The 17383-nt window shown below is 41.3% G+C and overlaps 1 protein-coding gene across 1 annotated transcript; it reads left to right on the top strand.

The window, feature by feature from the left end:
• Positions 1 to 3149: 3149 nt before the first annotated feature.
• On the top strand, positions 3150 to 14582 carry PTHLH (parathyroid hormone like hormone). The gene is made up of 5 exons (XM_082256235.1): positions 3150 to 3338; positions 5550 to 5613; positions 7477 to 7595; positions 10906 to 11304; positions 14120 to 14582. The coding sequence occupies exons 3-5, from the start codon at positions 7495 to 7497 to the stop codon at positions 14127 to 14129; spliced, it is 510 nt and encodes a 169-aa protein (XP_082112361.1). The 5' UTR covers positions 3150 to 3338; positions 5550 to 5613; positions 7477 to 7494; the 3' UTR covers positions 14130 to 14582.
• The last annotated feature ends 2801 nt before the right edge of the window (positions 14583 to 17383 follow it).

Here is a 17383-nt window from a genome sequence, read left to right as displayed (position 1 = left end):
AATTGACACTCCAAATGTCAAGGATCGCTGTCAATTATCACCCATATGTGAGCTCTAATGAGCCCCTCGGACAGTTGGAGGTGCTCGTTAATACACAGGAATATTTTACAGGCTGTGAGCCCATAGGCTATGTCTGCCTCTATTTCTCCACTATGCAGGGGAGACAGGTACACTTTAAAAGTACCAGAGGACATGTTCTTCAAAGGGGAGGGGGGATTTCTTCTAGGAGGAAAAAAAACTACTTGCACTCCTTGAATACAGTGGAGCTGTTTGAAGACGTGTGGTACAGTGCTTATATTGTCGGTCTTAAAAATACAAGCCCGCACTTCCGTTCAATCCCCAGCCACTTTCATGTATGACCACCCGCGTGCCACAAGCGCAAGTTTGTGGGAAGTTGTACAAAGTGCTTGTGGCTCTGCGGAGAGAGGCTACTTAACCAGACCGCACTGCAACAAGCCGTCCTCTCTGTATCTCACACACACAACCTCCCTTACCTTCCACTGCTCATACTCTTCTCTCATTCTTCACTCTAACATACAGTTTTCTTCTTTCCTTCTTTCTTTCTTTCTTTCTTTCTTTCTTTCTTTCTTTCTTTCTTTCTTTCTTTCTTTCTTTCTTTCTTTCTTTCCTTCTTTCTTTCTTTCTTTCTTTCTTTCTTTCTCATTTTCTTTCTTTCTCTCTCTTTCTTTCTTTCTTTCTTTCTTTCTTTCTTTCTTTCTTTCTTTCTTTCTTTCTTTCTTTCTTTCTTATTCTTTCTTCTCACTCTCTGTTTTCTCTCACTTTTCCCCTTCTCTAGTCTTTATTTCTTTGCTCCATTCTTGTTTGTTCTTTCTATCAAATTCAAAAAGGCTTTCTTGGCAGGACCAAATACATCTTAGCATTATCAAAGCAATTAAAGAGTTAATTTCCCTCTCTTTTCCTTCACCCCCTCTCTTTTTTCTTCTTTCCCACTCCTTGTGTTCTCTTTTTCTCTTTTCCTTCTCTCTCTCTTCTTCTATCTCTTCTATTTCTCTTTATCTCTCTTTATTCTCTTCCTCTGTCTGTCCTTCTCTTTCTTGACCCCCCCCCCCCCCTTTCTCTCTATCCCACTAATTTTTTTCACTCCTTGCCTTTTCTCTCTATCTTTCTTCACCCTGCTTCATCTCTTTCCCTCTTCTCTTTATCTGTATCCCTCTCTTCTATCTCTTACTCCCTCTGACCCCTCTCTCTCTCTCTCTCTCCCTCTCTTTTTCTCAGTCTATCCTTCAACCTATTATCTCTTTCTCTCTTCCCCTTGCTTTTTCTCTCACTCTTTCTTTTTCTTTCTTCACCTTGCTTTATCTCTCTCCTTTTTCTCTCCCTCTTCACTTTCTCTGTATCCCTCTCTTCTTTCTCTTACTCCCTCTGCCTCCACTTTCTCTATCTCTCTCTTTTTCTCACTCTATCCATCAACTTAATATCTCTTTCTCTCTTCTCTTTGCTTTGCCTCTCTCTTTCATTCTCTCTATCCCTCTCTTCTTTCACTCTCATTCACCCACTTTCCTCACCCCCCCCTACTCCCCCCCCCCCCCACACACACACACACACCTTCCCTCTCTATACCTCTCTTCTCCTTGATTTCTCTCTTTTCTTTCTGTTTTTTGTTCACCCTATTTTCTTCTACCCCACCTTCTCTCTCTATACCCCTCTTTCTTTTCCTCTCTTCTTGCTTTCCCTCTCTCTCCTTTCACCCCTTTCTATATTTCTCTCTCTCTATCCCTCTCTTCTTTCTCTCCTTCCCTCTTTCCTTCTCTCTCTATGCCACTCTTTCTTTTATCTCTTCTTGCTTTCCCTCTCTCTCCTTTCTCCCTTTTCTATATTTCTCTCTCTCTATCCCTCTCTTCTTTCTCCCCTTCCCTCTTTCCTTCTCCCCCACCTTCTCTCTCTATGCCACTCTTTGTCTTTCTAACTTCTTGCATTTTCTCTCTCTCTCCTCTCTCACTTTTCTACTGTTTTTTTCTCTCTCTATCCCTCTATTCTTTCTCCCCTTCCCTCTTTCCTTCTCCCCCACCTTCTCTCTCTATGACACTCTTTCTCTTTCTAACTTCTTGCATTCTCTCTCTCTCTCTCCTTTCTCTTTTTTATTTCTGTTTTCTCTCTCTATCCCTCTCTTCTTTCTCTCCTTCCCTCTTTCCTTCTCCCCCACCTTCTCTCTCTATACCTCTCCTTCTTTTCCTCTCTTTTGCTTTCCCTCTCTCTCTTCTCCCTTTTCTATATTTCGCTATCTCTCTATCCCTCTCTTCTTTCTCTCCTTCCCTCTTTTCTTCTCCCCCACCTTCTCTCTATGACACTCTTTCTCTTTCTAACTTCTTGCATTCTCTCTCTCTCTCCTTTCTCTCTTTTCTTTCTGTTTTTCTCTCTCTCTCTATCCCTCTCTTCTTTCTCTCCTTCCCTCTTTCATTCTCCCACCACCTTCTCGCTCTATACCTCTCTTCCTTTTCCTCTCTTCTTGCTTTCCCTCTCTCTCTCTCTTTTCTCCCTTTTCTATATTTCTCTCTCTCTCTCTCTCTCTCTCTCTCTCTCTCTCTCTCTCTCTCTCTCTCTCTCTCTCTCTCTCTCTCTCTCTCTCTCTCTCTCTCTCTCTCTAACCCTCTCTTCTTTCTCTCCTTCCCTCTTTCCTTCTCCCCCTCTCTTCTCTCTCTATGCCACTCTTTCTCTTTCTTTTTGCCTCGTCTCCTTGTGTTCTCTCTCTCTCCTTTCTCTCTTTTTTTTATGTTTTTCTCTCTCTCTCTATCCCTCTCTTCTTTCCCTCCCTATGTCCTTCTCTCTTTTTCTCTCTCTCTATGTATCTCCTTGCTTTTACTCTCTATATATCTCTTTACCTATGTCTCTACCCCTATCTATCTCTCATCTCTCTTTCTCCCCTCTTCTCTTTGCTCTTTCTATCTCTGTCCCTCTACAGAATGATAGAGACACCCCACAAGACAACTAAGAAGGAGGGGTGTGAAAATGACAGGTGAGCCCACAGGACACTCCTTCCATTGCTCTTGGCATTGGTTATGTACTGTATTCTAAATGTGAGGAGTGTTAAGGGTGGGGGGGGGGGGGGGGGGGTCACATGCTTCACCATCAATGAACCATCATGACTGCTGTTTAGTTGAAAAGGGGAATGTAGCTTATGATGTCACAGTTTTGTCTTTATTAAGAGCTCAGTGAGAAGGAATTCAGTTCTCCTCACACTCAGCCAAAGGACACAGCTCCTTCCTGGAGTACTGGACTGCAACATCACATCAGCACTGGGAATACTACACAGGACTGCAGACACAGACACGACTGAGCGCTGCTCACTGGGGGAGCACAAGCAACAGGAGCTGCACAAAGTAAGTTTACCTGCAAATCTAATGCATGGGAACTTTCCCCATTTTGTTCCATTTCACTTATCAGAATAAATAAACTTTACTGCAACCTTTTTAATAAATGTCCTTTTTATATCAATCTGCAGAAATTCATAGGACGTGATTTAAAAATGTCACTTTTTAGCCAAAACTATAAAACTTTATAGAAGCTAAAAAAAAAGTTGGTTTTATGACTTTGAACATGCAGAAAGTTATTCTGAAAATGTAATGATGTTTATTTGTCTGTATTTATTATTTATACAAATGTTCAAAAAAAAAAAAAAAACAACTTTCAGAATTCCATAACTGTCATTAGCTTTAATAGAAGGATAAGAATCTTTATTTTCAGTTGTGTGACTTTTTTTTTTTTACTTTGTGACTCCACTGAAAATATGTGTCACTTACAATAAAAAAAGATCCTTATCCCAGTTTGTAAATTGAACCTATTGCCTGTGCATGATGTATTTCATAGACTGAAAAACTTGTTGCCTGGCTGACATGTTTGACTTTGTCACCGCGTCTGGTTGAATGCGTCCCAGTAATAAGCGACCTATGTGGTATTACAAGACGCAGGGGATGAAAGGTCACTCCACCCAAAACTGATATTTCAATGTTTAGTAGATGTTGGAGAGTTTGAAACCAGGTAACGGTTTTTCTTATGTCTCAGGACACCACGTTTGGATTCTTCTTGGGTCTGCATACTTTCTGCAGCCATTTTCCCTTTTTGATTTTAAATTTATTTTCTATTAGATACAATAAAGCAGGAGGTAATTTTTTTATTTTTATTTATTTTTTTTTATTTAAGAGAAAGGATCTATAGCAAGCAGATCTCAATTATCCAAGTTCACATCTAATTTAAATATCAAATATTAAATTAAATAAAATTTTTAGGTGGAGATGCCTTTTTTTTATTTTTTTTTATTACTCCACACTGATCAAAGCTTTAAATGCCTGTTAATAATGCCCATGTGTATAAAAACCTTAGCAAGCGCGCTTTGGGTGCTGATGTGGTGTATTTAGGGTCAGAGAGAGAGATCTGATTGGTGTGTCTCACCTTTCCTGAAGAACGCACAAAAACCTCAGCCTGATTCTATTCCACACTCATCCAGCATCCAAAACCCACAAGTTTTCCGAACTCCAACAATCATTGTTTTTTTCACGCAGAGATTAGTGAAATATTTCACCGTCCTCCCCCGCACAGACGAAACTCCATTTTTTGGCGATCTAAGGTTACTTGGGCGATTATTTCAGTTTTTTTTTTTACGCCTCTTTGACTGTAACGTTCAGCTGAGTATTCTGAGCCATTCAAGAATTTGGATGCGGAATGCAAGGAATTGTTCTCTGATTTTGGTAGGAATGCTGTTGCGTTTTTCAGACAGTGTTGTGCAAAGGACATTTTATCAGCATGTCATCGGATTACGAAAACAGCCCAGTTGGGTAAAGGTTGGGACTGGTGTGAGGGCAGAATCTGTACTGTAAAACAATTGTTAAGGTATATTAGGACACTTGGGGGGGACAGCATAGTTGGCGTGTCTTGTTAAGCCCTGGCACAGGTGCCCATTTCTGTTATGCCAAGGTGCCAATTTTGATGCGACGTGAATTGAAGCGCCCTATTCTGGGTGGCAGCGCCAATGTAGCTTGATGATTAGTGGATTCCATATGGTTGGGCAAGAGTGGGTACTGTTTGCCAAAGTTCCATGCCTACCTAGACAGGACAGGACAAGGTTGGCATGCAAAGGCTCCGAAAGAAATTCCTCCATGAAACTTGTCTTTGTTCCCAGTGATGTCTCTGATTAGTCAGTGAAGAAAAACATGCTGCAAGGATACCCCCTATGGGCCATTAACTATATTGCACTGCCTAAATCACAGTGCCCACTCTAATGTCACTTTAAAAATAAAATACTGGCATGATTTTATAATTTTATACAAATACTGTTCTTGTGTTCTGGACACAAAGCCATCTGTCATTAAGTAATATACTGCTGCAAATAATTCATATAACATTTTGCCTGCTGGAGCACTACAAGTCACAGCATGCCCTGCTGACTACCAGGGAACAGGGCCACTTTGACAGCAGCTGGAGGGCAGAAAATGCCATGACTGTATAATGTAATGTATAGGCTATCATAAAACAAGAGTTGGTGTTATTCATATTGATGAATGCATTATTTACATTCTTAATCTTTCTGATTTCAGGGTTTCTCTTTTTGTTCTGAAATATTCGATCCAACAGAGAGAAAATTCTGGAAGACTTGGACAGGTAAGACAACTGCCACACAAGTGTTTTATATGTAGATATATAACAAATATATATATATATATATATATATCATATTATGAAATAGAATAATAAATACAAATTTCTGAGTTTTTATAATATATCCCTAAACCAGCAATATTGCATAACATGTGAGAAAGATATCATCATTCTGGAAGGTGGCATTTGTCACGGAAACTTTAGTCCCTTTGTCTCAGCAGATATTACAGTAGTCAAAAAGCAAATAGGAGGAAAACATTTTCTGATCATTTTTACGATTTGCAGATTTAATTTTTTTTTTCTAGTTTAAATTTTGGACAGTAGAAAATATCTTGTGGAATTCTTAATAGTACCTAAAAAAAATCTTCATAAAAATTGCCATTGAAAAAGAGAATTGCATTTAATTTTTTGACGTGCAATGGTTTTTCTACCTACAATGGTATTCTTGTTTAACAAATAGTTTTCAAAAATTCAAAGTGTATTCAGAAAAAAAAAAATCAAATCATCCCAAAATAATCCAGCCTAGTGGACAGGATGCTTAAAATTTCCCAGCATAGCTGGCCAACAGACAGGATGTCATTATAACTTTTTAATGGAAGTAGAGGTCTCAATTGAAAATATATGTGGACGCTAAATCACCACCTAGCAGTGCCACTGTAAAGGGCGGTCCTATCATAATGTATGAGAGCACGAACATTAGCATGTATTAAATATAGCCATTTTAAAATTGAGCACAAACTTTCCTGAAGGTTAGAACCTTTGATCAACCACAATCAATGCATACGGTGAAGCGAAGCTGAACACCACAAGTGTTCATTAACATGACAATTGGCAGATTGTATGCAAACTAGTGAAGCTGCATGTCCTTGGAAGCGGGGATTGTGTCTGATTTCTTTTCCAGATAATCTAATTGCTGGTATGGCCAGTTTAGAAGTTTTATTTTTTGGAGAGTGATCTCATACGGAGAATAATAAGAATCATGTCATTCCTGATTGCCGGAAATCATGAATTCTCTAAACTAACAAACATAGGCGTGCGCACAGGGTGTGCCGGGTGTGCCTGGGCACACCCTAATCACCTAGGGCACATTAGCATTATCGCTCTGTTTGCCAGTGAGGAGATGGGAAAGATCTCCCTCAGACCTGCTCTGCCATAAGAGAAGTGCCACACACTTCTATTTCACTTTGCCAGCAGGGAGAGTAATGTATCGGGGCCATGTACATGTAGGCAAACACATGCATGTGTATTTAAACTTTGGGGTGCACACCCTAATGCAATAGGCTGCGCACACCTATGCTAACAAATTTGGATGCATCCATTCGTCAAAAACAAAAATTTGCCATTCATTGACCAGAGGCAACAGAATACTCCAAATTTCCGGGAATAACCTGATTGGTGAATTAATTATTTTGCCTCTTGTTCCCATGATTGTGGTCCCATTTCAGTGTTTCTACTTTCTGTAGAATGCCATAAATTATGCAGACGTCTTGTGATATCAGATTAGAGATAATGTGAGAAAAGCTGCTGTATACTATTAGTTAAACTTTAGGAAAGTGAAAATGTAGAATGCAGAGGATGTAATACAGGAAATAGATTTGGCTCTTAAGTCATTTCATGACATTAATTTGTTGCGGTTTTGGTTAATTCTTGAAGAATTTATCTTTTTATTGAGTTTAAATTTATTAAAGAGTAAAAATTTTATATATATATATAGATAGATAGATAGATAGATAGATAGATAGATAGATAGATAGATAGATAGATAGATAGATAGATAGACAAACACCCTAAAAAATGTTGTGTGCCTACCTCACCACTTCTTCAGCCTAGATGATTGCATATTTTAACAGATATCATTCTTTGCAGGTCTCATTTGCATTCAAGATGTTGCGGAGTCTCCTACCACATTGCAGTTTGGCGGTTTTCATCCTCAGTTGCACATTCCCCGCACATGGAAGACCAACGCAGGGACTCAACAGCAGAGTGTAAGAGAATTGCTGTGTTTTCATTAATACATTCATTTATGTATACATACAGTATATATATATATACGTGTGCTTGTCGTCATTGAGACAAAACAAATTTACAAGAAATTACTTAAAGAACTTTGGTGTTCATCCTTAAGAGATGAGCTCCAGAAGTATCTCACCAATCAGGATGTTATCTTACACATGCCAGCAGGGAATCAGTTCTTCTGGTGCAGCTTTTATAGATTTATGATAGTTCATGTCAAGGGATGGAAGTGCTTTGGGACTGCAGATAGCAATAACAAATCTAGCCTCGGTGTGTAGCTCTAAGATTGAAGTGAAGATTTGGTTTTGGGCCATAACAATTTTCCTATAGACCCTTTCCTATGTAGTTTAAGTGTGAAGGAGTCACAGGAAGCCTTCCCAAGGCCAGCAAATAATGTGCATCGGACAGCTTGGGCCCCATCCAAGCCAGCGGCTGCACTGCTGTTGGTTGCACAGTGAGTTTTCAGAGTTTTAATATGAAATGCAGTCCTTTGAGGAATCAGATTTCCACCCACATCAGAGGATTAATTCTGAAGTAATTCTTTAGTTAAATATAGAAGTAAAATGAACAGGAATCAAGTGCACACATGTAGCCCTAAAGAGAGAAGTGTAATTAAATCTACACCTTTCACTAACACTAATGTGAGCCGTGTCCCTGGGCACATCATACACATCAATGCTGCATTGTCTGTGCTGGATAGGGGAAAGGGGGAGAGAAAGAAAAATAAAAAGGGGAAGAAAAGAAAGAGATGAAAAAAATAAAGAGAGAGGGAGAGAAAGAGAAGGGAAAAAAGGAAAATTAGAAATCCAAGATATACTATTTTCCTTTCTTCATCGTTTCCTTTCTTCCTTCCTCCATTCTAGCTTTCTTTCATTCCTTCCTTCCTTCCTTCCTTCCTTCCTTCCTTCCTTCCTTCCTTCCTTCCTTCCTTCCTTCCTTCCTTCCTTCCTTCCTTCCTCCTTCCTTCCCCTCTTCTTCCCTGCCTTCCTTTCTTCTTTTAATTTATCCCTCCCTCCCTCCCTTCCTTTATTCCTTCCTTCATTACCCGTTTCCTTTCTTCCTATCTCCCTCCTCCCTCCCTACTTTCCTTTCTTCCTTTATATGTCCTCCCTTCATTTAATCCTTTCTTTCTTGCTTCACTTCTCCCTTCCTTCCTTTTATATCTCCCTCCCTCCCTTCCTTCCTTTCATCTCTCTCTGCTCTCCTTTATTCCTTTCTTCGTTACCCCTTTCCTTTCCTCCTATCTCCGTCTCTTCCTAACAACCTCCTCCCTCCCTACGTTCCTTTCTTCCTCTATATGTCCTTCCTTCATTTATTCCTTTCTTTCTTTTTTCCTTCACGTCTCCCTTTCTTCCTTTCTTCCTTCCTTCCTATCTTCCTTCTGTCCTTCCCATCTCCCTTCCTTCCTTCCTTCCTTCCTTCCTTCCTTCCTTCCTTCCTTCCTTCCTTCCTTCCTTCCTTCCTTCCTTCCTTCCTTCCTTCCTTCCTTCCTTCCCATCTCCCTTCCTTTATATCTTCCTTACCTCCTTCCTTTATACCTTCCTTCCTTCCCATCTCCCTCCCTTCCTTCCTTTATATCTTCCTTCCTCCCTTCCTTTATATCTTCCTTCCTTCCTTCCCATCTCCCTCCCTTCCTTCCTTTATATCTTCCTTCCTCCCTTCCTTTATATCTTCCTTCCTTCCTTGCCATCTCCCTTCCTTTCTATCTTCCTTCCTTCGATCCTTTCTTTCTTCCTTCGATCCTTCCTTCCTTCCTTCCTTCCTTCCTTCCTTCCTTCCTTCCTTCCTTCCTTCCTTCCTTTCCTTCCTTTCCTTCCTTCCTTCCCTTTATTCCTTCCATTAGAATTACTTAATTATTAGTCATTGGTGTAAATCCATGCTGATCACCGTCTGTCTTCTACCTGATCATTAAACCACATGGTCAACCTACACACAGCCTGATCAGCAAGCAGCAAGACCCCTCTGGTTCACTAACAAGCTACAAAGCAACAAGACTTTCATTGAGACAACCCTACTAACTCTTCCCAAACCTGGAACAGATTGCAGCAGGTCTCAGAATTGGTTGTCGCACCATCTCATTGACACCTCTGCCCATCTATGCCCCCCCCCCCCTTCCTCTAGATCTTTGGTGTCTTGCTAACTAATCAAATTTCCCATAGAAATGAATACACACTGCTATAAAGTCAGGCCATGGTGTGAATGTGTGTGGGAGGATCTGCACAGCTTGTGTGTAATTTTGAGGTCAGACATAATTTTCTATGCAGATCAGGGTGGCTGTGCGCCTGCCAGCTCTGGCCTCGGATCCTGTCTCATCCATGGGAGACGCGCTGTCTCTCGCGTGGGTTTCATAGCGGAGCAGGATGTGTCTCTCATATGTGAAAACACTTTGGATTATCCTGTGTAACCACACGCTGCACTTCCTCTCATCCATTACACTGGATCCCACCGCTGCGCCTTCATTTACACTTTCCTAGAACTAACAAGAACTCCCACTTATAAAAACACTAAAGAGTTTTTTTCTCTGAATACAACCAGTGGCTGAAGCTGGGATCACTGTAATGAGCTGACCACCTAAATTAGAGATACAAAATAAATGATGCCTGTTCCCACCCTCTGCCCACCCACAAGAAGGAAACTTTCTCTTGATTTAGGAGATGTTTTTTAGAAAACAGAATGCTCCTTCAAAAGTAAACTTTTCCGTAACTAACTTCTGAATTGTCACAGTATACAGTAATATTATCATTTTTTTCACCATTACTCCAACATTTATCATTAAAAAGTCATCCTTGAGCTCCAGTGACTTTGCCTTGGCTGAGATGATGGCATCAGTCTGCTGCGGGCAGGGGGAAGCATTTCCTCAGTCTCCTCTCCCCCAGTGTAACAAATCACAAGGTGAGAGGCGGCAGGAGGGGGCTGGTCTGTGTCTGATACTTGTGAAAAAAGAACTGCATAGGTACCAAAACTTTATCCTCTATGAGCCAGCATCTCAGTCAAGGAAAAGATGGTGACCCTGGATGATGCCTGAACAAAAATGGCTCCCTCCTTCTGGAGAGAAAAGCAGATGAAGAATTGTCAGGGGAGATCTATGATCTCCATAGGAGGCAGTAAATACCTGGAAGTGCTACACTTACAAATTACTTTTATCATGAAAAAATATAACTAATGGCAGATCAGTGTTCATAGAAATATCATCTTATCGTAGCTGTAAGATTAATATTACACTGCATTTTTATTACCTAGCTAATTGCACCTATTGACAATTTCTTTTCTTTCCTCTTGCAGACGGAGGGCAGTCTCCGAACATCAGCTTCTCCATGACAAAGGACGATCCCTCCAGGAGCTCCGGCGCAGGATCTTCCTGCAGAACCTAATAGAAGGGGTGAACACAGCAGAAATCCGGTCAGTGCCGGACGAATTGCCCCGTCCAATCCCCAGCGTCAAGAACTTTAACACCCTGCGCCTGCCGGGCGAGGAGGAGGGAGTGACAACCCAGCTGACTCAGGAGACCCACAAATTACAGAGCTTCAAAGACCCCCCACCAAAAATCCCCAGCAAAAAGAAGAAGGGCAAGCCGGGGAAGAGAAAGGAGCAGGACAAGAGAAAGAGGAAAGAGCGGGCGGCGCTAGAGGGTCTGCAGGACCCGCCCGGGTCAGAACTGTGGTGGGAAGAGCTGGGCATCAGGTCAGTAGATGAAATCTTGGGCTGTTAAAGAGTTTGACTTAAAGGAAAATGCTGTTTCCCTGGCTGTCAAGCCGATCCAGGGGACTCACTGACCTCAAAAAAGCATACAGACTAGGCATTTAGGCTTCTTTTCTTGATCAGTGACTCACAAAGATGGCAGAGACAACCAGGCTAATAGCATTTTCTGAAGGAAACATATATATTTTAGTATGTTCTTTTTTTTTTTTTTAAACTCCCCAACATTACTGTTTTTTTAAAGGTTTAAACTTGAATCTGGTCTGATTTTGTGAAAGAGCCAGCTGGGTCACCAACCCAATGGGGAGTGGAGCTGGAAACTCACAATACCAGGAAAACGTGGGCTCAAGAGCAGAAATCATTCTGCTCCACACTTTACTGTGAGTTCCCAGCTCCGCCCCTCGCTGACAGCTTCTTAGGAAGAAGTCTGCATTTCCCATTGGGTTACATTGAGGTGCATTCATCTCCAGCATGTGACGTAAGAGCAGAGCCAAAGACTTTGCTGTTGCGTCCATGAAAGGCAATGGGTGGTTCAGCCCACCAGCAGGCAGTCAATCGCTTCCTTATGGGCCATACACACTATAAGATTTTCTGAAGACTTTTTCCTTTAGATTTACTAAAACCATATAATATGAGGTCAAACCTAAACACTTTCAATTTGTCTGCAATCTGGCAGGCCCTTGCACTACATAGAAAAGGTAAATCTAAAGGAAATCTAACCACAAAAGTTGGATAGTGTGTGTCCAGCTTTAGAAGACAGTAAAATCAGCAGTTGCCATTGGCTCTTAGTAAGCCAGTAATAGCTTGCCTTGCCTCTCTGGAGCTCATTCCTGATTGGCTCCTTACTGCTCCAGTGTTTCATAAACTAAGCTACAGCAAACAGAGAAAGGACACTGGCCACAAAAGCCAAACAAGTATTGGGTTTTATTCTTTGAGAAAGCCAGAAACATGACGGCTGCAGTTTAATTGGTTGCTACAGGAAACGCCTTAACTTTTTCTCCATTTTTCCTAAAACTTCAGCAAGGATGACTTAGCTGTGCAAACGTGGTGTGATCCTCGTTCAGTCAGCTCATCCCAGTGTGGTATTTATCTTTGGTCTCTCTCTCCCTCTGCGTGGGCTGACTTTTTATATTACTTTCCAAATGGGCTGCAAATTTTAGTGCAAGGCGGTGAAATTTAAGTGCATTCTGGACGAAGCTCCACCAAAACCACGGCTAATACAATTTATATATCAGCTGAGCTTAACGCAGCCCAACGCAGATGTGAAGACTCTCTGTTCCCCCCCACCCTTCCTTTCAATGTGTCAGTGGCAGCATAGTATCCTCTAAGTATAATGGAGGATGTGCACCTCCAGAAAAGCACACATGGTTTATTTATTAGACGTATGATGAATGGATAGCTTTGAGTCCTAAAAAAAAAGTTGTTTAGTCCTAACCAGAACTCCAGGATTGTCCAATTGTTTTTACAGTGATTTTTACACATAACTCCCGATTGATGTGTCTTCATGGGAACCTTTTATGAGCGTTTTGGTGAATTTTGATTTGTGTTTACCACATTTTCAACACCAAGGGTTGGGAGGGATCCAAATGGGCCTTCACCTAAAAAAAAAAGCAGATGTACCGGCATACACAGCAAATATCAGATTTTTTACTGTGCCGGAGTCTTTACGCATCTTTTAAAATGGAAACACTCTCGGGTTGTCTCAAAAAAGCCATTCCACATATATTTCTCTATTCAGCAACACCCAACTCCTTGGGATTTTCCGGTAACGGTAATTCCATTGACGGAAAATGTGAAACTTTTCCCAAGCCTGCATAAAGCCAAGGTTCTCTGCAGGCCTCAGAATTTTAGTCACTATGGGGAAGTTTTATGGAGGTGCCTATTGCTGACCCCTACTGGAAACTCATTTCCAGGCTCTCATGATGATCCCCTGGCTTCAGCACTTTTTATTCTGTGATTTTCAGGTGACTGTAGAGAGAGAGAGAGGGGGGATGAGAGAGAGAGAGAGAGGGGGTGGGGGATGAGAGAGAGGGGGGAGAGAAAGAGGGGGGTGAGAGAAAGGGTGATAAGAGAGAGAGGGGGGGTGGGGGAGGGAGGGAGAGGGGGGTGAGAGAGGGGGAGGGAGAGAGAGGGGGCTGAGAGAGGGGGAGGGAGAGAGAGAGGGGGGATTAGAGAGAGGGGGGATAAGAGAGAGGGGGGATGAGAGAGAGGGGGGATGAGAGAGAGGGGGGATGAGAGAGACGGGGGGATGAGAGAGAAAGAGAGAGGGTGAGAGAGGGTGAGAGAGAGAGGGGGATGAGAGAGGAGGGGTTGAGAGAGAGGGGGTGAGGGAAAGAAAGAGGGGGGGTGAGAGAGAGGTGGGAAAGGCGGCTCTAGCAACCAGTGGCCAAAAGAGTCTCAGGGGGAGGGGGGGCGGCTTTTTTGCTGCCCCCCCCCCGCAAAGTGCCGCCCTAGGCCTGGGTCTTGTCGGCCTAGGCCAAAATACAGCACTGCTTCTTGGCTCTTATGATAATCCAATGGCTTCAGTGCTTTTTTTAGTAACTGAGCCTGGACCAGTGTGCTAATGAAAAGTTCCTACTGACCTTCAAGCTAGTTCTTGTCTAAAAATACCGAAGCCAAAGGCAGCCAGGCAACAAGCATTTTCAGCAATGACAGTCTCGGTACAGGTGCCTTTAAAATCCTTCCTGTGTTCAAAAGGTGCTTGACCAAATGGCGGACAGTTTAGTGATGTCCTTATTGATGTTTTTATTAATGAAAGGCTCTGATACTTAAACTAATGCGACTTTCCTTTTGTCCACAGGACGCAATGAGAATTCAACTGGAGCCTCCTTACCTATCAGAGAAAGAGAACATAATGATAAAAGGAGATAGATCCGTAAAAAATAAAAAGAAGAGCGGGGAGTGCAGCGGAGATCTTTGAACTTGGACTTACAAGATGTATTTATTTCCTGTAAATAACAACCAGAGACTGCCCGAACCCCCAAATGCGCTGTCTTCCCCCCGCCATTTGTAATACTGCACAGCCGCCCCCCCCTGCGGCCCCTCCCTTCCCCTTATTTATTGGTTGGATTATATATTTATTGTGTTTTTTTTTTAATATTATTATTCCTTGTGGCTGCTGGCGTCCCGTTTCATGTTGCACTTTAATGTCAAGAACGCGCCAAAAATTTTTGTTATTTTTTTGTTTTTTTATTTTATTTTTTGATATTGAATTGAACATTACTATTTTTTTTTTTCTCTTTTGTGCATGTATAAGATGTGGCAACTGGTGGAATTTGTACAGAATGTGTAATAAATTTGGTGTCCAAAGAAAGCAAAGCGCTGTCTGGTTCTGAATCCCCTTCACTTCCCCCCCAGGGTGGTGAGGGCCAAATTTACAACCCACATACTCGTAAACATTTGGTATTAAAGGAAAAATTGTCTCTATTTATAGAGCCATTTACATTTTTTTTTTTTTTTTTACTTTAAAGAAGCAGCGGAAAAACTGTGAACCTCCACAGAGGCATCCTATAAATTCCTACAGCTTATTCTTTTTTATTTATTTTAGATATACAGTCATGTCAATGTGGTATTCTTTTTAAAGAAAAAAAAAAGATTGTTATATTTATAGTCTGTTTGCACAAGGGAATTTGGCACTTGCCAATCACATCTGTCACACTTTCTGTAGGATTGTAATTGCATTTTGCTGTTTCTCTTAGGTCTATAGACAGAACACTGTAGATTTCACTGAAATTGGAAATGTCATTATAGTAAATGGGAGCCTATGTTTTTACCTTGGCAATGCATTATAGTCTATGTAAACTCTCATCTTGTAAAGTTTAAAATAGGAATTAAAGGCAAAACATTTGTGCATACATATAAAAAAAATATAAAACTTTTTTTTTTATTTTTTTTTATATGAATGATCACATTCCCTTTGTTCTCAGCTGCATATAAGCTGGGGGAGGAGAAGCAGCAGTACATTGATCTTCCCAGTGAAAGCCTGTGAAGTGGGCAGAGGGTTCAGGACATTTCTGATCATTGGAGGGGAGCAGGCTGGGTTCCCAGCATAGCTAGAGAACTGACCACGTTGTGTTCTCCTGCTTAGCGTGGTCAGTTTTTCATAGGAAAACAGAGGGACTGTCAGGAACACCAGGGATTTCACACAAAGGAAGCCGCTACAAGGAGAACAGGATACTTTTTCATGCAAAAACATGGTACAGCAGGCACATATCAGGAATAGGAAATGTTGGGTTTACATATTCTTTAACACAAAGGCGTTGTTTAAGGGCAGCCTGTTCATTAATTGGGTTCTCTATCACTAAAATGCACCAAAAAGTGCATGTACTTTTATTTATTTTATTTTTTGTTTTTTTAGAAAGGCAGCACACCACAATGCATGATAGTGTGTTGCCATGCATTCTGGGGCACAAAAACATGCTTTGGCAAAAGTCTTTGGGGTACAATTAGGAATTACCATGTACATGTGTTGATGCAATGGAGTTCCATTCATTTTGAATAGCACCCCAATGCAGTAAGGTAACACCCTGCAATAGAAAGATATAGATCCCAAAGGGATTAATATAGCGCTTGCTTCTAATCAATCAGAGGTGAGCAATTAATTGTTCACACACCTGAATAGTGAACAATCAAGTGAAAACAGTTAAATTCCTAAAGGTGATAACTACAAAATATAAATTATGATAAAGTGCAGAGTGCTGGATGAGGTATATAATACATAAATAAATAAATTATATTCAATATAAACAAATTATTCAAAAGTCCCAATGTGAAGTTCCTTCAGTGATCTTGTGCAAATGTGTCCTAGTACTGTTTCTCCAATATATCAGCTGTTGGTATAATCAGCATATATTGTAAGAAAAGGGGTGCACACTCACCGGATTTGTTGGGTCTTGAGTACCGTATAGTACCAAGACCTTACGAGCTTATGGCTTCCCAAGCCTATAGGAAACTGCTGGGCTCTGTGGTTCACTCTGGTCCTTGGTAATCCTATGTCTGGGGACCGATCCTCCAATCCAGATCAAGGAAGGAACAAAAGAGTGCTCCGATAGTGCAGTACCATTAAAATCGTTTTATTTTTATATGCCGATAAAATAAGTTATACAAAGTAAAGATCAGGTAAAAATAAGTAAAAATAATGAATGCCAGCTCTGGGTGAATGCCTGGGAATGGAGAACGGCGACTGCCGGTTTGCGTCCCACCAGGCTACCCGGAAGCTTACGGCGTGCGTTCCACCTGACGCGCGTTTCGTCAGAGCGTAGTGACGTCTTCAGAGGTTCACCTATGTACAGCAGCCTGCCGGCCCCTCTCACCAGCCATGATTTGCCTGCATTGCATAGAGATGCACAGAGATCCAGTGATGACATCACTGTGTATAAAATAAGATATGTAATCGGAAATGTGTTTTTTTTAATTGTATTAGTTGATGACAGTGGGAGGAAGAAACCAGGGAAAGTAAAATATAAGCAGTTTAAACTTCAACTTTAACAGAAAGAAAAAAGAAAACTGTGAAAAAAAAAAAAAATCAAGAACACCCACAAAAATTACAAAGAACACTCCAAACTATCCTAAGGACATGATGTGCCAGCAAAATGAAGAAACAAAAAACAAGAGTAGATATTTTATCTCACTGAGCAAAATAAATAATTTTTGCCTGCACATACATTTTCAACCCAAAAATTGTTCAGCTCAGGCTTAGCCCTCTGGATTAACAGTCACTTCCAGAATAGCTTGCCTTGTGGCTAGCTTTGTCACAGCAGTTTTGTTGCCACCATGCTGTCTATCCAACATACAAATTGCCACTAGAGGGAGCCCTGCCATCCAGCATTTTAACCCCTCTATTAAGACATCCCAACAGATATGTGGGGCAGCAAAAGGGTGGGCCTTAATGCCCATACATACGCATACATACGCATACAGACATATGCGTCTGTGGGCAGCCAAATTATTATGTGCTGAGAATGCGGTCACTGTGCGCTCTCAACACAAAGAGCGATTTGTAAAATCTATGGTACAGGTCAATAGCCAGCAGGACAGGCTTCTGACCATTCTGATCATGTGATCA

Source organism: Pelophylax lessonae, assembly GCF_965119305.1.
Source record: "Pelophylax lessonae genome assembly, chromosome: 4".
Classification (NCBI taxonomy): domain Eukaryota; kingdom Metazoa; phylum Chordata; class Amphibia; order Anura; family Ranidae; genus Pelophylax; species Pelophylax lessonae.
This window is presented reverse-complemented; position numbering and strand designations above follow the sequence as displayed.